The sequence below is a fragment of the Populus trichocarpa genome, chromosome 5 (genome assembly GCF_000002775.5).
Source record: "Populus trichocarpa isolate Nisqually-1 chromosome 5, P.trichocarpa_v4.1, whole genome shotgun sequence".
NCBI classification, from domain to species: domain Eukaryota; kingdom Viridiplantae; phylum Streptophyta; class Magnoliopsida; order Malpighiales; family Salicaceae; genus Populus; species Populus trichocarpa.
In genome coordinates this window covers 1,769,119-1,792,928 of record NC_037289.2, presented here as the reverse complement: position 1 = coordinate 1,792,928, position 23,810 = coordinate 1,769,119, and the positions used below count along the sequence as shown (strand labels likewise).

The window sequence follows — 23,810 nt, the reverse complement described above, 5'->3', positions numbered from 1 at the left end:
TCTAAATTCAATTTAATTCTGATATTTTAATAAAATATTATATTTGAAATTATTTTAAGTATCAAGAATTAAATTTTAAATAGAATTCAAAGTCTAAAAATAAAAATAATATACAAATAAATTAGATATAACTCCTCTGATTTACTTTAATAAAAAAAACTTAATGTTAAAACTACTTTTCAAAAAATACTCACCTACTCATTTTTTTTTAATCACTATTCCCCCTTTTGTCAAGAGTGAATATGCATCATTATTAAAACCTCAACAACACAGTCACCAAAACACTCTTCTTCTCTCCTCTCTTCCCATCCCATCGTAGGTAATATTCTTTGTCCTCAATTTTATGGCTTGTATAGTCTTGAAAAAATAAGACCTTAGAAAAAAAAAATTGGATTTGATTTTTTGGGTTATTTGTGATTATGGCAGTGGAGAAAATAAAAATAAAATAAAGATAATATGGATAATATAGAAAACAAAATAAATTGAATTCATCAACTTAGTTATCAATTACAATAGAATTAATTCCAAACAACTGTAAATAAAACCATTATATAAATTCATCAAATATTCATTAAGTGTGATTAAGTGTCATATTGGAAAAAAAACACACAACAAATTAAGTTATGCCGTATAAATGAACTTGCGAATTAGAAATCGTAAAAGGACTTCTTGAAGAGTTCCATGTGATTGCTTTCTAAGCAGGTAAATATCATTAAGCTCCCATCATTATTTGGGCATCGAGCAATGTAAGCCATGCCCTCGAAGCCAACAATTGCTGGCCCCATAAAATAAGGTCGACCCCAACCAAAATCAGCATCATATATCGGCATTGTCATCCAACTCACAATATTGAGGTTTGGACTCTTAAATGTGTGTGGCCCTCGCTTCAAAGCTTCTAAATCAGCCTGGACTTGCAAATAATCAATGGCTGATCTCAAATATTCATTGTCCATTCTTTTCAATGCTCCACGGATTTTTGCTATGGTATCCACCAATGGCTTTGATTGGATTTCGCCTGATAAACCTAAAATTGCTGCTGTGAAAAGAACATTGCCACAGTATCCGGCTGGCAATGGTGGGTTCAATCTAGATCGCCCATCTGTTGGAATGTGTAATTTTGTTGCTTGGTCGTTTGTGATTCCACGTGCCTTGCAGGTGCATTGCCAAATATGTGCTGCTAGGGTTTCAAAGGTGCTATAGTTGATAGTACTGCCATCAGCAACGTCTTTTCTAGACTTGTTTTTTAGTGTTCGGAGTTGATCAAATGTGATGGTGAGGATTTTTGCACAAGTGGGTTCAGGATTTGATTGGATTTCTGGGGTTTGGTCACCGGAGATATGGGTGTTCAAGGGAGGAACGGGGTCGTATTCTACGTGATGCATAGCAGGGACAGGAGGAACTCGAGCATCAAGCAAGGTACGGTCAATGAACGGTGGGGTGGTAACAGATAGTCCTCTTGCTATTTCAGACCATGAGTTGATAAAATGGATTGCAGAAGTTCCATCTCCCAAGATATGGTGTAAGCCAACTCCAAGACATACTCCTCCACATTTGAAGAAGGTTGCCTGTTAGCAACATACACAGCACGTAAATCATAAAAAGAAAACACTTTAAGTTTCTAAAACTCAATACAAATTTAAAAAAAAAGTTTTTTTTATTCTAGTTTTTTAAAAAAACTAAAATAATACTTTGTTTCTTCTAAAAAGATGTCAAATTGCAAATAGTAATGTATGCATATTAATTCATTAAACTTGTTTTCCTATCAAAGAATGAGAGATGCAATGATTGTAGGACAATGTAAATAAACACATTAAATATGGAAACTTATATATCTATTCTTATCTCTGTTATATAAGTCATGGCTATAACAGCTGTTTAATATATCTCTCCTATTTATTAAAAAAAAATCTAACTTATTTAAATGCAAACATATTTTTTCATTTAATTTATCTCAACGTTCAAATAAGATCTGAGTGGTTCAAAAAATTTATTTTATAATATGCTACTTTTCATTTCAAATCTAGCATAAACCCTAAAAAATATGCAAATCCTTTAACTCAATATATTCTACAATTAATCCTTACACATTCTGCACATATTATGCGTACTTTGCCTTGCATTGGTTAAAAACCTTACCTGTAACAGTAGTAGAGGATAGGAAAATATGTTTGAACGATCAACTTCTGGAATGAACTGCAGCATCTCAAAGTGGGGAGTAAAATCCCCCAATTCATCAATGGTAGATCTTGTTTCAGCCTCGACAAATAAAACCCCTTTGGAGTTACACAATATCGACATTCTACCATTTTCATCCTTCTCTAACCTCCCTGCCATATGGTAGAATGGCACAAGAGCCTTGCTAAGAGCCTCCTTGAGCACTTGAGGGTTAAAAAAACTGGAAGAATCATTAACTGGCTTGTAGAAGTATATTGTTGGGACGTGTACAATTGGCACCAAGAGGTCCAGATTTGAGCTCCATATGCTTTTTTTTGGTGTCTCTTCGGCAGGACGTACAATAGCTGACTCTTTTATTCGAATATCAACTTTTACCATCTGCACAGCAACAAAATCCTGTTAAAGTCCTGTTGATATATATATATATATATATATATATATATATATATATATATATATATATATATATGTGTGTGTGTGTGTGTGTGTGTGTGTGTGTGTGTGTGTGTGTGTTGTTTAAATTGTTGAAAATCAACTACATGTTCTTATCTTGAAAGAAAAAATAGAGAGAGAGAGATTCCTCATACCTTGCGGCCCTCTACAGAGAATAAAATTATTTTTAGAATTAGGGGGCAAAAAAAGCTTCGTCCCAACCCTCACGCACTCAGAGGAGGAGGAAAGAGGGGCTTTTGTACACAGTTGGTGAAGACGAATCCTATTTATAAACAAACAGTTTAACATATTTTCTGTAACGTTTTAGAATTTAGAGGGAAAAAAAATGAAAGTGGGAGTTATTTGAAGTGTCAGACAAAATATAATATTGCAAGTCATGCAAGGTGTTGCCTTGCTACTTCTCCAACAAATCTCAATTTCACAGGGATACAAATCTTAATTAATAGCTACTCGGGAATCACTATTGTGTGGATATAAGATGGTCATGGAATCCATGCATTTAATGTCCAAGAGCATTATCTCTAGTGTGCTTGCACCGGGAACGACAATATCTCCTATATATTGACACCTCATTGGTAGTTTAGTTTAAATTACTAGATAAATTATTGTCCTATATATTGTCATTATCCATTCATTTGAAGATAAAAAAAATATTTAGAAGTTCTCAATATTTTTTTTTTAAACCAGTTAATTTTATGGGTTTAAAAATAACCCGTAAAAATATTCAAGATGATATTTTTTAATATTAAAATAACAATATATTGAATTAACTTGGATCAACACGGGTTATGAAATTACAATAACCCTATAAAAAAATATATCAAAATAAATTATGAAGTTTAATCCTCAGTCAATTTAAAAATCTCATCCTGAAACTCTATTTTGATAGTTTTTATGATTTTTTTATTATTTTTGAATTTCATGCTTTTTTTTTTATAATTTCAAATTTTTATTTTATTTTCTAGTTGAGATAGGGTTTTTAATTTATTTAAGGTTTTATAAACCTTCAAAAAAAAAAAAAGAATTTGAGGATTGTTATTTTAGAAAAAATAAAATCTACAAACTTGAGATTCATATCTAAAACCTTCTTCTTCGCTCATTAAAATTCATATCTTCTTTCTTTCTTTCTTTGTTGTAGTCGTATTTAGTTTCCGCTTCATTAAATTCTGCTAGATAAAAATACCATCTCTCTTTGAGAGACACATTCGCTGTGTCTCTCTGATCCTTTGCTATATGATTTTAATTACTCGTGTTCTTCATTCCATAACCATTATGAAATCCTAATTTTTCCATGAATTCATTCTACAAAATTGGCTTCGACTGATTGGGTAATGTCATACCAGCCATAAACCATTATGAAATATGCAGTTCGTTTAGCAGGTCCCACACTGCATGATTGATTTTTTTTTCGTTATTTTTTTATCTCCAGTTAATTGCTGAATCTTAGATTTTTTTTATTTTAAAAATATTTGTATTTTCTTGATATCTTTTCCAGACCACCTATCTAGTAGATCTATCCTTCCACAACTCAATCTTGTCTGTTACTTCTTCCACAAAAATATCTTGTTTGTTCACCTAGCTATTTCATATATCCTAGTTGTCCTTAATTGTACAGAATTTTACAAAAAAAACAAAGGCAAAACATAAATGTCCTTTTATTATTATTATCATCAATAATATTATTATCTTTATTATCATTATTATTGAAAAAATAAAAATCATGACCTTGATTTGAAGGATAGAATTGAAAATTATAAACACTTTGATAAAATGTCCAAGAAAAACAATAAAAAATCAAAAGAAAATGGACCAAATTAAAATCATTATTATCATTAAAAAAACAAAAATTATAAACTTGATTTGAGTATAAAATTGAAAGCCATAAATTTTTTGACAAAAGAGTAAAGGAAAAAAAAAGAAATTAAAAGTAGAAATGCCGAGTCGAAATACCTTATATATACAAATCAAACACCATGGGTTAAATTGAAAATAAATAAAACTTTAATAGAAGAAAAATGACATCAAAACTAAAATGTTTGAATCTAAAATAACAATAACAATAAAGACCATAGAGTATTTACTTAGGTGAAAGAGAGAAATAAATAAATAAAAAAAGTGTCACCGGCGATACACTGGTCACATTTGAAGAACACGTGTAGCCTATAATGAAAGAGGAGACGGTGATGAATAAACTAAGACGGAAGAAGCTCATTCTTGACCGCTGAAAACCGTTTCCCAAAGTATACGGTGACTCCAATGCGATAGCGCGTCTTTTGCACATACCAGGAGCTTTTTAAATACAAAATTATTATTTTAATGATAAATTACATTATTATCCTCAACTAAACTTACAATTAAAAAAGCAAGGCTAAAAAACTCAAATACCCCAAACTACAATGAATTCAATAGTATACATCCAAGGATACATGTATAATTCAATTGTGTATGAAAGGGCAAAATACTTACCTAAATACCCTTACTCGAGATCACTTTTTTTTTACTCTCAAGGGTATTTTGATTACTTTATTGTTTATTAACACATTGAATATATAGACGAAAATACCCCTAAACATATTAATAATAATTTATACAACTTGTAAAAATACTAAAATACCTTTAGTCTAAAAAAAAAATTTATTAAAAAGACAAAATAATCATATTACACACGTAAAGCAATTCTAATCACACCATGAATAATGTTTTTCTTTTCTTGATCCCAGACATCTCCTCTTTGATTGATTCATGATTGTACATAAAATATTCTATCCTTCAACACTTCATCTTGTCCCCTTGCTATTTTCCACAAAAATCTTGTAGGGAAAACATGGATGTCCTTTTATGGTTGTTTTGTAGCATAAATGCGCAGCTAGCCTATGATGTCTTTTGGCTGTATTAATTCACAGCAATAAAAACAACTGGATTATTTCTGCCGGTAGCAGTGGTGGAGTCAAAAAATTTTAAATAAAAATATAAATTATTAATAAATATTTGATATTATATGTTATACATATATGTGTTATATATAAAAATTAATTTGAAATATATGTACCAGCTAAAGTTAAGCAAAATTAATTTAAAAATACTTTTAAAATAAAAAAACTTACATTATAATTGTTATCTTTGAGATTTTATATTTTAAAATTGTTTCATAATATTTTTATTTTTAATCTCATTAAAAATATCTTTCATAATATATACAATAAATTTTCATTTATCTATTTCTAAATTTTTCAAGGATTAGAAAAGTTCTTGACAACAATTCTATGCTGATATATGGTACATAACATCTAAAATCATAGCTTATAAAGATTATTTAAAATTGATGTTGTTCTTGCTGGCTTGTTGTTTTGTACAAGTGGATTAAACATAAATATTAAATGTTTTTTTTAATTTATTTATTATGTCTTTAATTTTTTTTATCCTATACTTCATTTTTAATCAATAGTAAATTCATTATCATCATTTTTCATATGAAATTCATAACAAAATACTTATCAATTCATTAAAACTCATTTCAATTCATAACTATTAGAATATAATATTATCCATACACATATTAATTCAACAAACCCATAAATTATTATAAACCATTTTTAATAACTAATTATAAAGAAATAAAACTAAAATTATATAATGAAACAAATAGAAAAGTAACACAGCTTTATATTAGTTTTGATCAACTCCTTTTTTATTATATTATGTTTGATTTAGCTGTTAAATCTCTATATTTTATTTAATTTGGATATTGATTTATCTACTATTAATTTATATGAATCACTTAAAAAAGTAACACAGCTTTATACCATGGAATAATTAAAGTGGAATCGAGATTGGCAATGGATGCAATTGTCCCCTCTTGCTTCTATGTGGCTTCGTTATTGCCTATTAGTGAAGGAGAAATAAAATAAGATAAAAGTGACGAGGATTATTTGAAAAAAGAAAGAAAGAAGAATCTCAGATAACTTGTAAATAAAATCATTAAATTTTGCATAAAATATTCATTAAGGGTGAATTACAACAACTTAGGTTATAGTACCATACAGATGAACTTGCGAATTAAAAATCGTAAAAGAACTTCTTGAAGAGTTCCATGTGATTGCTTTCTAAGCAAATAAATATCATGAAGCTCCCATCGTTACTTGGGCTTCGAGTTATGTATGCCATGCCTTCGAAGAGAACGACTGCTGGCCCCATAAAAGAGGGTCGACCCCAGCCAAAGTCAGCATCATATATCGGCATTGTCATCCAACTCACAATATTGATGTTTGGATTATTAAATGTGTGTGGCCCTCGCTTCAAAGCTTCTAAATTAGGCTGGACATGCAAATAATCAATGGCTGATCTCAAATATTCATTGTCCATTCTTTTCAATGCTCCACGGATTTTTGTTATGGTATGCACCAATGGCTTTGATTGGATTTCGCCTGATAAACCTAAAACTGCTGTTGTGAAAAGAGCATTGCCACAGTATCCAGCTGGCAATGGTGGGTTCAATCTAGATCGCCCATCTGTTGGAATGTGTAATTTTGTTGCTTGGTCGTTCGAGATTCCACGTGCCTTGCAGGTGCATTGCCAAATATGTGCTGCTAGGGTTTCAAAGGTGCTATAGTTGATAGTGCCATCAACAACGCCTTTTCTAGACTTGTTTTTTAGGGTCCGGAGTTGATCAAATGTGATGGTGAGGATTTTTGCACAAGTGGGTTTCGGATTTGATTGGATTTCTAGGGTTTGGTCACCGGAGTTATGGGTGTTCAAGGTAGGAGGGGGGTCGTATTCTACGTGATGCATAGCAGGGACAGGAGGAACTCGAGCATCAAGCAAGGTACGGTCAATGAACGGTGGGGTGGTAACAGATAGTCCTCTTGCTATTTCAGACCATGAGTTGATAAAATGGATTGCAGAAGTTCCATCTCCCAAGATATGGTGTAAGCCAACTCCAAGACATACTCCTCCACATTTGAAGAAGGTTGCCTGTTAGCAACATACACAGCACGTAAATCATAAAAAGAAAACACATTTTTCAAACTCAATATAAATCAAAAAAACTAAAAAACTAGTTTTTTTCATTTTCAAGATAGTAAAAATTCTCTCCTCTGAGTAGCCTATAAAACTACTGTCTAAATACAAAAAAAAATGCTAATAAATAAAATTCTAAATAAATTGAAAGTCATAGTCTAAATAAAAAGGAATAAAAAAAACAAGATAAATAAAGAAAATCTTGTGTAATAACTTCTTAGCTGAATTTAGATATGCGTGTTGACTCAAGTGAATTTGTCTTCGAATACTTAAAGGTAACAGGTTCTTTGCACCTCACGTGATATATTCTATAATTAATCCTTACACATCCTTCCCATGCTATGAGTGCTTTGCCTTGGATTGGTTAAAAACCCTGTAGAACACAAATAATTTCAATACTTTTGAACAAAATCCAAAGAAATCATAAAACTCACCTGTGCGAGTAGTAGAGGATAGGAAAATATGCTTGAACGATCGACTTCTGGAATGAACTGCAGCATCTCAGAGTGGGGAGTAAAATCACCCACTTCATCAATGGTAGAGCTTGTTTCAGCCTCGACAAATAAAACCCCTTTGGCGTTACACAATATCGACATCCTACCATTTTCATCCTTCTCTAATCTCCCTGCCATATGGTGGAATGGCACAAGAGCCTTGCTCAGAGCCTCCTTGAGCACTTGAGGGTCAAAAAAATTGGAAGAACCATTAACTGGCTTGTAGAAGTATATTGTTGGGATGTGTACCATTGGCACCAAGAGGTCCAGATTTGAGCTCCATAGGCTTTTTTCTGGCGTGTCTTCGGCAGGTCGCACAATAGTTGACTGTTTTGTTCGAATTTCAACTCTTACCATCTGCATATTTGCAACAAAATCCTGTTAAAGTCCTGTCTGTTGATATATGCTGTTTAAATTGTTGAAAATCAACTCCATGTTGCTTAGCTTAGTACAATGCAGTATATGTTAAACATTAATGAAGCAGAATTAAATATTAAACTCATACTTTATTCGCCTAGCTAGAATTTTCTTCTTAGAAGAAAAAACAAAATAGAGAGAGAGAGAGAGAGAGAAATTCCTCATACCTTGCGGCCCTATGTAGAGAATAAAATTATATGTAGGATTAGGAGGAGAAACTTGTTCCAATTCTCATGCACTCACTAGAGGTGGAGGGGAGAGGGGTTTTTGTACGCAGATGGTGACGACCACTCGTATTTATAGAAGAAAAAAAAAAAAGGGAAGGAAGGAAGAAACGAGGGAGTGAAGGCAGCCTTGAAGCTTCAAATTGAAAACAATTGGGGTGCGTTTTGCTCGCGGCAGTTCAGCCGTATTTTTCTAATTTATTTTTTCAAATTGAAAACAATTTTCTACTACCACGTTTTTTCTATCGCCGCGACTATATCCATCGAGATGCTATACTGTGTACGGTAAAAGTACAATTTGCAGGCGCTATTTATTTATTTTTCAGTAATAGGTGAATCACGCCTCGATTGTTTATGAAAAATAATTTTTTAAATTTTTTTTGTGTTTATTTGCTATTAAAAAATTAATCAATAAAAAACACATTCTAATAAAATAAAAAATTAGCTTGTTTTTTAAAAAAGTATTTTTTTTTATTTTGAGCAGAAAACAGTTTTCAGAAGTTGTGAAAAAATTAAAAATATTATATTATTTGCTAATTATAACAAATTTGATCCTGAAACTTTTGATTATTATATATTTTGTTTTGAATCTTTTTTTTTTCAATTGCACCTCTTAGAATTTTATTTAATTTTATTTTTATATTAACTTTGGTCATTATTTTTATGATTATTTTTTGCTTTTCTCTTATTATTTTTTTTTAATTAAAATTTTTTATCTATCAAATTTGGTCATCATTCTTTAGATTGTTACTTATTTTATTTGAAATAATTTATGAAATTTTAATGATTATTATTTTAATTTTATCATCTTTTAATTTTTTTTATCTGTTTGATTTGATCTGCATTATTTTGATTGTTATTTATTTTATTTGAGATAATTTATGAAATTAGATTTTTTTTTCAATTTCATTATCATTCAACTTTTTAATTTGTAAATTTTGTTCTTTATTATTTTAATAAACTTGAAAAACAAATATCAACAAGTTATTTTGCAGCTCATTTTTCATGACATAACTAAACATTAGAAAATGTTTTCCAACTTAATTTTCATGACACTACCAAACATCAAAAAATAATTCACTTCACTTTCCAAAAAAAAAACTATTTTCCAATAAATAAATAGGACGTAAGAGTTTGATAATATTTTTTTAAAAGTATTTTTTATTAAAATATATATATTAAAATAATATTTTTTTATTTAAAAAAATTATTTTAATTTTAGCATATTAAAAAAATAAAAAATATAAAGAAAACAAATTCAAAAAAATTAAATTTTTAAAACATGCACTCATCCACATTCCTAAAGTGTCACTAATGAGACTGTTCAAGTCTTAAAGATGTAGCAGCGGTTGCTTTTTAAATTATTTTAAAAAAAAATATTAAAAAAATATTTTTTTTTATTTTTAATATAAACATATTAAAATAATCTTTAAAACATAAAAAAATAATTTAAAATAAAAAAAATTTAAAATTTTCCGGTTAGGTTTGGAACACGGTTCTAAGAGCTTGTGTTGAGAGTGTGATTGCAGTTACTTTTTAAAGTGTTTCTCATTCAGAAATGTATAAAAATAATATTTTTTTTTATTTTTTAAAAATTATTTTTGACATTAGCACATCAAAATGATCTAAAAAAAATTAAAAAAATTTTTTTTTAAAATTATATTTTAAAAAAAAACATTTTTAAAACATGAAAATAATAAGCATTCAAAAGCAAAAAAAATAATGTGAGGAACCTCCACGCTTTAAACACTGATTGAAAACATGTTGTAAACTGTATTTTTAAAAAATTATTTTTAAAAAAAATTAAAAAATTTTATATATTTTGAACCGTTTTGATGCATTAATCTTAAAAATTATTTTTTTAAAAAAAATATTATTTTAATATATTTTAATAAAAAAAAATATTTTAAAAAATAACAACAATTATACTTTTAAACGTACAATAATTACCCTTTCACATTCAATGGAACTGTGCTATCATCATCTTCACATTCAATGCGCTGCCTGCCACCATCTCTGGGTGTTCTGTCTTTTTCTTTCTCTGTACTGCCAGGGCTCAGTTTTATGGGCCCCTGCCGATGCTAATTATTGTACGTTTACTGCCTTTGATTGTCCTCCTTCTTCCTTGATGTCCGCCACCTGCTAGCTCACTTTTTCTCAATTATAATGGTATTTTTTTTTATTTCCGGATATTTCGGTAATCTACTACGGATTTTTACTATTTATGTAATATTAATAATTCAAAATATTAGTTTCAATATTAAAATTTTAATTCAAATACAAATATAAACAAACGTGAAACTATACTATTTAAATTTTAAACACAAATAAAAAAATATAAATTAAATTGATATAACCCGACCAACTTAACAAGTTTAAAAATAATATGGATAACTGATAAAAATATAATTTGAGCAATAAAATATACAATAATATTTTTTAAAAAAATATTGAGAATAAAATAATGGATCGACTCGAACAACTTAGATTAATTTTTTAAATTTATAATTTGATTCGTGAAATCATAATAACTGTAAATTAAATATATAAAAATAAATTATAAAACTTAATTAGAGGTATTAATAAGAATTGAGAGATCCTTGGAGGTATTATTAAAGATGAACCAGTTTCTTTTTTTATATTGGAGTTTAGATAGTAATTCATTTTCAATCTTTTCAATTTTCGGTGCACATACAACGAATAGTGAAAAGATTTTGTTTTTTATTAAATTGAGATATTTGAAAGAATAATAACAATTATTTTTTAAAATGTTTTTTAAAATATATTAAAACAATATTATTTTTATTTTTTAAAAATTATTTTTTATATAAACACATCAAAATTATCTATAAATATAAAAAATTTATTTTTTTTAAATACCAAAAAAACAAACTTTCTTAATACCAAAAAAAAAAACACAAAAACATTTCCCACGAGGAAGCTTGTGAAATTGGACCCCAATGCATGCCTGCTACGTTACTGCAGACATGTGAATTCCACGAATGAGGTTGAATGTTCGTGGGCCCCTCCCTTACGATGGCCCGGGCTAGCTGCGTGTGATTAATTTTTATGAAGTGGCCGTGCCATACAAGACAGCGTTTTGTTAAGAAAAATAAAATGCATCTTACTGATAGGACCCACTAAAATCAGAGATTGAATCGCAGGTTTTGAGAAGCAGCATTTTGCTGCTTCTCGTGGTGGGAAAGGAACTTCAACACCCACCCAATGTAATCTGAACAGTAATTTATTGTGTAATTTCTTTTTTTACTTTTTTTTTTCAACTTTTCCTCTTTTTTGTATTTTTTTTAAATTATCTTTGTTAATTTTACTATTTTAATATTGAATTAGTTAAAAATTTTGATTTGTAATTTTTTTCTTTAAAATACAGTGGATTACTACGATATTTTTCCACCCGGTTTTTTTATTTTATTTATTTATTTTTTAAAATTATTTTTATTGATTTTATTAAGTAATAAGCTAAAGGGTGTGGATGATTCACTGTTCACCCACACCCAATGCTCTGTGGATTATAACATTAATCCATAGTGCATTCCTTCTTTTTTTTTACTTTTTTCTTTTTTTTTCTTTTTTTTTCAACTTTTCCCCTTTTGCTTTTTGTTTTTTTTTTCCCAAATTACTTTCCTTTTTTTCCCAACTTTTCCTCTTTATTTTTGTTGATTTTTTTAAAACATTATCTTTATCGATTTTACTTTTTGAATATTGAGCTGGTTAAAAATTTCGCTTCGTAATTTTTTTTTCTTTAAAATACTATGGATTACTACGGTGTTTTCCCACATAGTTTTTCTATTTTATTTTTTTATTTTTCAAAATTATTTTTGTTGATTTTATTTTTCAATATTGAGCTGATTGAGAATTTAGTTTTGTAATTTTTTTAAAAACATTGTTGATTGCTACAGTGTTAATCCGCGTGATTTTTGTTTGTTTGTTTTTTTTTATGATTTTCTCTGAAATTATCTTTTTCGATTTTAGTTTTTAATATTGAGGTGGTTAAAAATTACAATTACAATATGTGAGAAAAGAACTGTAACTTTCCTCGCAAATTACTGTTAATTGCCATAGTGTTTTTTTCCACATGATTTTTTTCCAGTTTCTTTTGTGTTTTCTTTTTTTGTAATATTTTTTCCAAAATTATCTTTGTCGATTTTATTTTTTTAATATTAAGCTGGTTAGAATTTAACTTTGTAATAAAGCTTAATCATGTGGGGAAAGCATTGTGGCTTTCCTCACAAAACACCGTGGATTGCTAGAGTGTCTCTCAACATGGTTTTTTTTTTCTTATAATTTTTTCAAAATTATCTTTGTCAATTTTATTTTTTTTAATATTGAGCTGGTTGAGAATTACAATTACAAGTCATTACAATTAAGGCTAAATCATGTGAGGAAGCACTGTAGTTTTCATCACAAAACACTATAAATTGCTACAGTGTTTCCAATATTATTTTTTTTTTTTTTTATTTTTTTCTAAAATTATCTCTATCGATTTTATTTTTTTTAATATTGAGCTTATTGAGAATTTAGCTTTATAATTTTTTTTTTAAAACACTGTGAATTGTTGCAATGTTTTCCCATATGATTTTTTTCAAAATTATTTTGTCGATTTTTTTTTTAATATTGAGTTGGTTAAGAATTATAATTACAATAAAGCTAAATCATATGAGAAAGGCGTTGTAACTTTTCTCACAAAACACTGTGAATTGCTATTGTAATGGTTTTTTTTTTAAATTATCTTTGTCGATTTTATTGGAGAAAGCACTGTAGTTTTCCTCACAAAACATTGTCAATTGCTACAACGTTTTTTCTCATGGGTTTTTTTCCTTCTAAAATTATCTTTGTTGGTTTTTTTTTAATATTAACTTGATAGAGAATTTAGCTTTGTAATTTTTTTGTTTTTTATTAACAGAAAAACTAAATCATGTGGTGAAAGCACCGTTGATTGCTATAAATCATTTTGTTCAGTCTCTAAGTTTTTTATTACCAACACAACTTTTTTTTTCTGTCATGAAATATTAGCTTTATCATACCTTTAGTTTTTATTACTTATTTAACGCTGGTTCACAATTATAATACTATCAGGTACATTTGTTTTATAAGCCCGCGGGCATGCCATCTCGTTGTTTTATATATTATATCGATATCAATAATAAATTTTAAAAAAATATTTTAATATATTTTTATATAAAAAAAACAATTATTATCACCCTTTTAAATACTTCATTAAAATAATTTAATATATATTTATTAACCCCTAGCAAGCTTGTTTAGCCTAACCAGAGGCCAACTGCCAGAGTCCTTCCAGATAAGGTAGCAGGAATCATAAAACATTCAACAGAAGATTTTGTGCTCGGAAAAACTCCCAGCAAGTTAGGGACTTGTCTTATGATCCGCATTAACTCAGTAGAAAGCAGCTCATGAAGTATAAATTCAAATATTATAAATAGATAAGTTAAACCATTTAACTAACTTCACTGTCGAACTTAGGAGAGTTGGATTACAGATCATATGCAATTCATGCTGAATATTTTAATAAAACGATAGTATACTAGTTTAAAGGATTTCATAGTCCTATATACACCACCCTGAAATGCCACTAGCTGTGGATTTCGGCTTCCTTTGTAAAGCTCCAAGGCGCAGACATCACTCATGCGATGCTGGCAACAATGGCAGCAGAGCTATCCTACTATTCAAGCTTCAAGCTAGCATATTTGGATAACAGCTCCTGCATGAAATTGGTTAACTGATGTTTAGAGACAATTTCAATTATCTTAGTCATCATCAACTTAGCATGCAAATTGAAGAATACCTGATCTTCAGCTTCCATCCCCTCGGCGTTTTGCTTCTGAGCCCACTTCTTTGCATTTCTTTCCAGCAAAACATATTTCATTACCTGCAACAAAAACCAAATCAGTGTAGGATCAAATCAGTTTACCGAACTCCTGAGAAGCGTTTTCCTTTTGCCATCCTATGTGCAATTCATGATGTTAGGAGACTGAGATACAGAACACTGTACATCCAGTAATTTTGTTTTGGTGGTCTGGGATAGGTAGAACTCTGCTCTGGCTTCCTCCTGGTTCAAGCACCGATCAACCTGAAAAAATAGAAAGAGAACGAATTATAGGTTGTTACATAAACATAGAATCAACTTCTTTGGGATGCCAAAGTTTCAAGCATTACTGACCTTCCGCAGGTAATTGGAAAAGGAATCACCCCAAAACCACCACTCCAAAGATAGCTGAGAGTAGTAAGCAGCAGCTTCTGCTAGCATTATCTGCTCAAGTTTTTCATAATAGTCGGTGGTTCCATTCCCTCCAGCCCCTAAAAAGAAATCAAGTACCTTCTTTAGTAGGTTCCGATCAATCTGCCCCCCTTCACGCTCTTGAATGATCTGCCCATAAAGTCATATGCAGGGTTAAACCAACCTCAGAAAGAAGACAAACCATTATGAAACAACCAGTGAATGCTAACTGACCAGCCTCATCATTGCTTCCTGCAATTTACTGAATAGCTCATCACAGACCTGAAAATAAGATTGGATATGATGCTCAGCCAAATAGTGTAAGAGAACAGAAGCAAGAATAAGAACTAAACTACTTCATGTAGTTACTTACCAAATTGCAGAAGTAATATCTCATGAAGTCAGCAAGTGATGGATGTCTTTTCCTACGAATGTAGAAATAATCCAGGTCTGCAAAGGTTTTTGACAAAAAGCTTGCAAATTCCTTATACTCCAGCCATAATCGCGTGATTTCTGTTAAAAGTTCTGTACCATGTTTGTCCATTAACACTGGAAGTACCTAAAAGAGCATGCAAGGATGGAAAACAACGGGATGTGTTCATTAAAGCTTGCAAATTCCTTATACTCCAGCCATAATCGCGTGATTTCTGTTAAAAGTTCTGTACCATGTTTGTCCATTAACACTGGAAGTACCTAAAAGAGCATGCAAGGATGGAAAACAACGGGATGTGTTCATTATTATATTCATTGCACTTTGACAAAGATGAAAGCAAAAGAAATTGAAACCCTTCTCAACTGCCACGTCTCATTTCTCCACTTGTGTAAATTACAAAGACCACCAATCTAGACTAAGCTAGATAGCAAGAGAAAACAAAATTGGGTATGCATAATCATGAGTAAAGCATCTTGCAAAATTATCCTATGCAATAAGTTATAAACAAGAGAGCATGTCCTAGTGAGAGTTTCTCATACTTTGACATTCTTGGCCAACACATTTAAGATACATGAGAGCCAATTCTACCAGAGAAATTATGCAGAAGCGAAGAAACTGACAGAATTATTGATTATATATGGTAGAAATCTCACCCTTTCTTGAATTCTCTCACTTAAACAGTTCGTATACTTCTCATAAACCAGGCTGCAAGAGTCCCTACGCTTCCTTGTGCACAAAGTGTATACACACCTATCACTAGTGTTAAGGACATGCCAATTCTCGGCAACTAAAATCACATTCAGGAATATTGATTTATCTCGTCAAGTAGAAAAAAAAATCAAGATATCAAACTTCGACATGTAAGTAAACCATATTGCAGGATACTCATAAGCAATCATTTTTTCCGCAGGTGTAAATGGAATCACAGGGTGTCCGTCCATAATCATCTTCTTCTTCGTAATTACATCATCTATCTTCTTTAGCTTTTCATTCAACATCATGTCAGCATCCATCTTCATTTAGCTGCGGTCGAAAATATTTAAAATTGTAATGATTGCAGTTAAAAATCAAAGAAAGAGATAGCATGCATATCTGTATTGCACACTCATCCGACTATTTCTCACTTTCCTTTTAAAAATAGAATTTCTAAAGTCTACAATAGCATCCAAAACCCTTTGAACAGGCTAGAAAGTTTCTGGCGTTGACAATTAAACTTTATACCAAACAAACTACATCCAAGGTCCTGTTCTAATTAAGACCTGAAAAAGGAGTACACTTGTAGCGAAAAATATCAAGAGACTACTGCCATAGGAGACAGTATACAAGCACACATTCCAGAAAGTCTAATTCAAGATCCAATCAATATCCATAAAGCATGAAACTTTAGGTGACCCCATATACCAAAAAACATACAACCAGCAGTGTCAAGCATGTTTGGAGAGATTAATAATTGGACATTCACAGCCAGACAGAAAAATCGCAAAAAAATACTCAAAGCATGGAAATTTACATCACCCCACATGCCCCAACACAGAAAGAAACACTATCAAGCTGGTTGGAAATCTTAAGAAATTACAAGTTAGAAACTAATTTCTTTTCCTACGTTGCACGCAAAACCCGATCACAAATTTTGCACCTTTTGACCATCAAAATTACAAATTGTAATTGTAATATTCACTAAAACCCACGTGATCAATGGCCAAAAACAATTAAAATACGTTCAAGAACTACCTGGTTAAGCAAAAAAGTGAAACAAGAATCAATTGCAGCAGAGAGAGAGGAAGTGAAGGGAAAAGTGGGGTTTGCATTATACTTATAGGTGAAGGCAGCTTGCAGGGGAAGTTGAAGGGAAAGGTGGGGCTTGCATATACTTAAAGGGAGAAGTCACCTTGCAGTGCAAGTTGATAGGAGATAGGTCCATAGACCATAGGCTGTTGTTTATTCTGTAATAATTGTCATACTTTTTAAAAATATTTTTATTTAAAAATATATTAAAATAATATTTTTTTAATTTTGAATATTATTATATTAAAATTATAAAAAAAATATGTTAATTTGATATTTTTTCATATACAAAATAATTTAAAAAATAGTTTGAATTAATTTAAATAAAATTCAATAAAGCATAAATAATAATAGCTATAGTTGTAAAAAAGAACTTAGATCCATAGATTCAAGATTCAGATTAAAAATTAAGTGATTTAATATGTAAATTAATTTATAAATTATAATTTAAAAAACCAAAATTTAAAATGATGTTAATTTAAAAAAAACAATTTAAGTAAAACCTGATGTAAATCACGTTTTGGATCAACGAATCACTAGATTGACAAGTCAACAAAGTTAATTTTTATAACTACGATAGTAAAGGCTAAGTTGCTTAGTGAAAAGTGGCACTAAAATATAATGTGTGTTTAGGAGTGTGGTAACTTTTATTTTTATGTGTGTTTTAAAAGTGCATTTCATTTGAAAAGAAAAAAATAGTAAATTGATATTGTTTTAGTGTTTTTTTTATAATTTTGATGTGTTGGTGTCAAAAATAAATAAAAAATCTAAAAAAAAAATATTTGATATATTTTCAAGCAAAAACTATTTAAAAAAAATATTTTACATCATAATATCAAACATACATGATTCAGATTGAGGATTAAGTGGTTTAAACCATAGATTAATTTATAAATTATGATTTAAAAAATAAAAATATGAAATGATGTTATTTTAAATATTTTTCTAAACAATGTTATTTTCATTATATAAAAAAACAATTCTAGTGAAACTTAATGTAATTCATATTTTGGGTCAATAAATTACTAGATTGACAAGTCCGGCAAAGTCAAGTTTTATAACTACGGTAGTAAATGCTAAGTTGTTTGGTGAAAAGTGGCACTAAAATATTATGAGTGTTCGAGAGTATGGTATATTTTACTTTTGTATGTGTTTTAAAAGTGCATTTCATTTGAAAAATATATTAAATTGATGTGTTTTTTGTTTTTTTTTTATAATTTTAATGTCTTGATGTCAGAAATAAATAAAAAATCTAAAAAAAATATTTGATATATTTTCAAGTAAAAAATATTTTTTTAAAATACTTTACATCATAGTACTAAACATATTTGTAGTGAATACTACACACAACTTCCTCTCTCTACCTTTGGTTTGAGGTTGAAATATTTAAATGACATGTTATACTATAACTTAAAATGCATGATTTTTTTACTGTAGAGGCAAGTATTGTTTATGCACACACGAATCATTATGGATAATATTGTTCTGCACTGTGTATTTGTCAAAATTTTATTTTGGTACTTAAAGTTTTTTTCTCGATGATTTAGTCCTAATTAAAGGCCAATTGATTGTAATTTTTTAGGAAAAGATGGGGTTGAAAGAAGAGGGACTATAATGAAAAAGGTGTCAAACATGGATGGCATTCCATAAATTTCAACAACAAATACACTTTGATCCCCAAACTTTAAAAATAATGCAAATTATATAATTTAAGTAGCTCAATATTTTTCAAGTTTAATTTTTGTACAAAACTTATTTTTATTATTTTTTAATCCCTGATCAGACATATGAGAGAAAAAGGTTGCCGAATTCCAAAAGTAAAGAGAAAAAAATGTCGTTTAATTGAATAGAAAAAAAATATTTATTTGCAGATAATATTTTTAATATATGTAGGTTTGCATAATATTTTTTTATTCAAATAATTAACATATAATTTAACTACTTAGAAAATTTTTATATAAACAAGTTAAACCATTTATATATAACATTCTACAGAAAATTTTGTGCTGGGAAGACCTCCCAGCATGTAATCTAGGGAGATTTGTCTTAACGATATCCTCTCAGTAAAGTTTTGGGATCTAGGATCCCTGCCACATTAACATCAGAGTGTAGTGTTTAGAATTGTCGTTTAGCGTATTTTTTAAAGTAATTTTATTTAAAAATATATTAAAATAATATATTTTTTATATTTTTGACAAACATATAAAAAAACTAAAAAAACTAAAAAGTATTAATTTAAAATTTTTTTTTAAAAATTAAAAAATACGTTCAACTTAATCTCCGCGGCACACCACAAATACAAACACACATAATATTACTCGGTAGAAAGCAAGTACAGAAGTTATATAGACAAGTTAAACCAATTAACTGACTTCATTGTCACACTTAGGAGAGTTGGATTGCATTTGCAGATCATATGCAATTCATGCTGAATATTATAATAAAACGATACTATACTAGTTTAAAGGATTTCATATTCGTATATACACCCTGGAATGCCACTAGCTGTGGATTTCGGATTCCTTTGTAAAGCTCCGAAGCGCAGACGTCACTCATGCGATGCTGGCAACAATGGCAGCAGAGTTATCCTATTCAAGCTTCAAGCTAGCATATTTGGATAACAGCTCCTGCATGAAATTGGTTAGCTGATGTTTAGAGACAATTTCAATTATCTTAGTCATCATGAACTTAATATGCAAATTGAAGAACACCTGATCTTCAGCTGCCATCCCCTCGGCGTTTTGCTTCTGAGCCCACTTCTTTGCGTTTCTTTCCAGCAAAACATATTTCATCACCTGCAATAAAAACCAAATCAGTGTAGGATCATATCAGCATGCCAAACATGTAACAAAACAGCATCCATGGTGTTATGAGACTGAGATACAGAACACTGTACATCCAGTATTTTTGTTTTGGTGGTTTGGGATGGGTAGACTTCTGCTCTGGCTTCCTCCTGGTTCAAGCACCAATCAACCTGAAACAATAGAATGAGAATGGTTTATAGATTATAGGTTGCTACATAAACAAAGAATTAGCTTCTTCGGGATGCCAAATTTTGAAGCATCACTGACCTTCCGCAGGTAGTTGGAAAAGGAATCACCCCAAAACCACCACTCCAGAGATAGCTGAGAGTAGTGGGCAGCAACTTCTGCTAGCATTATCTGCTCGATTTTTTCATAACAGTTGATGGTTCCTATTCCCCCCACCTCAAAAAGTAAATAAGATACATTCTTTAGTAGGTTCCGATCAATCTGCCCCCCTTCACGCTCTTGAATGATCTGCCCAGAATGTCATATACAGAGTTAAACCCACCTCAGAAAGAAGACAAACCATTACGAAACAACCAGTCAATGCTAACCGACCAGCCTCATCATTGCTTCCTGCAATTTACTGAATAGCTTATCACAGACCTGAAAATATGATTGGATATTATGTTCAGCAAAATAGTGTATGAGCACATAAGCAAGAATAAGAACTAAACTTCGTCATAAAAATAGTGGAAAATGATTTTCATGAAAATAAATTTCTGAAAGGTAAATTACTTTTTAATATTTGGTAGTATTATAGAATATAAATTGAAAAATATTTTTCAATGTTTGACGATATCATAAAAAATAAGCTAGAAAATAATTTATTAATATTTTTTATTCAAGTTTATTAAAAAGAATAGTGAATATGATTAATAGATAAAAAAATTGAAGGATACTAAAATTAAAAAAAAAAACTTAATTTATACAAATAATAATTAAAAGAATTGAGAATTAAATTTTACATATAAAAAAGTTAAAAAATAGTGAAATTAAAAAAATAATCTAATTTTATAAATTATTTTAAATAAAATAAATTTAAAATAAATAGCAATAGATAAAATTTGATAAATAAAAAACTTCTAATTAAAAAAAAAATAACAATAAAAAACATGAGAATGAAAACTAGTATAAAATTCAAATTAATAAAATAAATTTTTTTATATATTTATAAAAAATTGATGATAAAATTTGATACAATAAAAAAAATATAAAAAAATATTTTTAAAATTTTAATAATTTTTGAAAAATATATTCCATCAAAAATAAAAATAAAACATTTTATAAAAATCAGTATTTCTCATTAACCACTTTTTTTTAATAATAAACATATATGAAAAAGTATAGTTCAGGGGCCTGGTTACTTACCAGATTGCAGAAGTAATATCTCATGGAGTCAGCAAGTGATAGGAGTCCTTTCCTATGGATGTAGTACCTATCCAGGTATGCAAAGATTTTCGACAAAAAGCTTGCAAATTCCTTATACTCCGACCACAATCGCATGACTTCTGTTAAAAGTTCTGTGCCATGTTTGTCCATTAACACAGGAAGTGCCTAAAAGAGCATTCAAAGATGAAAAACAAAGGGATGTGTTAATTATCATGTTCAATATTGCACTTTGAAGAGGTGAAAAGGAACAGATATTGAGACCCTTCTCAACTGCCACGTCTCATCTCTCCAGTTATGTGAAAACAAAATTGGGAAAGCATAATCATGAGCAAAGCGAGAGTTTCTCATGCTTTGACATTCTTAGCCAACACGTTTGGGATTCATGAGAGCCAATTCTACCAGAGAAATTTTGCAGAAGAGAAGCGAACTGACAGAACTATTGATTATACCGAGGAATTCTCACCCTTTCTTGAATGATCTCAGTTAAACAGTTCGTGTACTTCTCATAAAGCAGGTTGCTGTAGTCTCGACTTTTCTGATTGCACAAAGTGTATACAGAGCTACCACAAGCATTAAGGATATGCCAATTCTCAACAACTCAAATCACGTTCAGGAATATTGATTTATCTCGTCAAGTAGTAAAAACAATCAAGAAATCAAACTTTGACATGCAAGTAAAAACCATGTTGCAGGATACTCGTAAGCGTTCATTTTTGCCGTAGGTGTTAATGGAACCTCAGGGTGACAATCCATTATCGTCTTCTTCTTCGTAATTGCATCATCTATCATCTTTAGCTTCTCATTCAACATCATGTCAACATCCATCTTGGCTTAGCTGCAGTCCGAAATATCTAAAAGTGTAACGATTACAGTTCAAAATCAAAGAAAGAGAAGACATGCATATCTGTATTGCACACCCATCAGACTATTTCTCGTTTTCCTTTTGAAAACAGAATTTCTAAAGTCTACAATAGCATCCAAAACCCTTTGAGTACACTAGAAAGTTTGTGGTGTTGGCAATTAAAACATCCAAGGAAATGTTCTAATTAAGACCTGAAAAGGGAGTCCACTTGTGAAGAGACTACAGCCATAGGAGACAGTATACAAGCAAACATCCCAGAAAGTCTAATTCAAGAATCAATATCCATAAAGCAAGAAACTTTCGGTGATCCCAAATGCCAAAAACATACAACCAGCAGTGTCGAGCTTGTTTGGAGAGATTAATGATTGGACATTCACAGCCAGACAGAAAAATCACAAAAAATACTCATAAAGCATGGAAATTTACATCACCTCACATGCCCCTACATAGAGAGAAACACTACCAAGTTGGTTGGAAATCTTGAGGGTTTGCAAATTATAAACCAATTTCTTTCCCTACATTGCAAGCAAAACCCCAACACAAATTTTGCACCTTATCACCATCAAATTTACAAATTGTAACATTCACTAAAACCCATGTGATCAATGGCCAAAAACAATTAAAATATGGTCAAGAGCTACCTGGTTAAGCAAAGGAGTGAAACGATAATCTGATACAGCGGAGAGGAAGTGAAAGGAAAGGTGGGGCTTGCATATACTTATAGGCGAAGGCAGCTTGCAGGGGAAGTTGAAGGGAAAGGTGGGGCTTGCATTTACTTGTAGGTGAAGGCAGCTTGCAGGGGAAGTTGAAGGGAAAGATGGGGCTTGCATAGACTAGATAGAGAAGTCAGCTTGCAGAGTAAGTTGATGGGACATAGGTCATAGACCATTGACTTCAGTGTTTGTTCGGTGATAGGTGCACATGTTTTTTTTTAAATACTTTAAAAAACATGGGCACGTATCACGAACTAACACTAAAGTCAATATAGGCTATTAAAATTATGAAAAATCTAAGAAAAATATCAACCATTTTTTCTGATAAAAAATAATTTAAAATACATTTTAAAAAAAAATTTGAACCGATTCAAGGAAATCAACATAGCATAAATCATGATAGCCATGATTGTAAGATGCAACCTGTCCATCCAAGATTCAAATTAAGAATTTGTAAGCTAATTTATAAATTATCATTTTAAAAAATAAAAACATTAAATGACATTTTTTAAAATATTCTTTAAATGATGTTATTTTCATTAAAAAAAAATACTTTAAGTTAGTAAATCACAGGTAAATGCTAAGTTGTTCGGTGAAAAGTGACTCTGAAATATAGTAAGTTTTTTAAAGTATGATAGTTTTTAATTGGGCATATTTTTAAAGTGCATTTTATTAAAAAATATTAAATTAATATTTTTTTAATTATTTTAATGTGTTAATATTAAAAATATTTTAAAAAATATTTTAATATATTAAAAAAAAAACTTTTAAAAAACATTGTTAGTAACC

The 23,810-nt window shown here is 29.9% G+C and overlaps 3 protein-coding genes across 3 annotated transcripts; all 3 read right to left on the bottom strand.

Moving 5' to 3' along the window:
* Positions 1 to 634: 634 nt before the first annotated feature.
* LOC18098695 (shikimate O-hydroxycinnamoyltransferase) lies at positions 635 to 8,921 on the bottom strand. The gene is made up of 4 exons (XM_006382446.3): positions 8,723 to 8,921; positions 8,079 to 8,495; positions 7,062 to 7,599; positions 635 to 1,024 (listed from the first exon to the last, which is right to left on the bottom strand). Exons 2-4 carry the CDS (start codon positions 8,493 to 8,495, stop codon positions 648 to 650), a joined length of 1,332 nt encoding a protein of 443 aa, XP_006382508.2. The 5' UTR covers positions 8,723 to 8,921; the 3' UTR covers positions 635 to 647.
* A 5,288-nt stretch (positions 8,922 to 14,209) lies between these two features.
* LOC127905290 (cullin-1-like) lies at positions 14,210 to 17,356 on the bottom strand. Its single transcript, XM_052452707.1, has 9 exons — positions 17,197 to 17,356; positions 16,351 to 16,488; positions 16,119 to 16,215; positions 15,406 to 15,591; positions 15,267 to 15,314; positions 14,976 to 15,182; positions 14,808 to 14,885; positions 14,601 to 14,684; positions 14,210 to 14,516 (listed from the first exon to the last, which is right to left on the bottom strand). Exons 2-9 carry the CDS (start codon positions 16,482 to 16,484, stop codon positions 14,478 to 14,480), a joined length of 873 nt encoding a protein of 290 aa, XP_052308667.1. The 5' UTR covers positions 16,485 to 16,488; positions 17,197 to 17,356; the 3' UTR covers positions 14,210 to 14,477.
* A 2,248-nt stretch (positions 17,357 to 19,604) lies between these two features.
* On the bottom strand, positions 19,605 to 23,114 carry LOC18098693 (cullin-1). Its single transcript, XM_024600610.2, has 9 exons — positions 22,950 to 23,114; positions 22,144 to 22,281; positions 21,910 to 22,006; positions 21,426 to 21,611; positions 20,613 to 20,660; positions 20,322 to 20,528; positions 20,147 to 20,224; positions 19,962 to 20,045; positions 19,605 to 19,877 (listed from the first exon to the last, which is right to left on the bottom strand). The coding sequence occupies exons 2-9, from the start codon at positions 22,269 to 22,271 to the stop codon at positions 19,839 to 19,841; spliced, it is 867 nt and encodes a 288-aa protein (XP_024456378.2). The 5' UTR covers positions 22,272 to 22,281; positions 22,950 to 23,114; the 3' UTR covers positions 19,605 to 19,838.
* Positions 23,115 to 23,810: the final 696 nt, after the last annotated feature.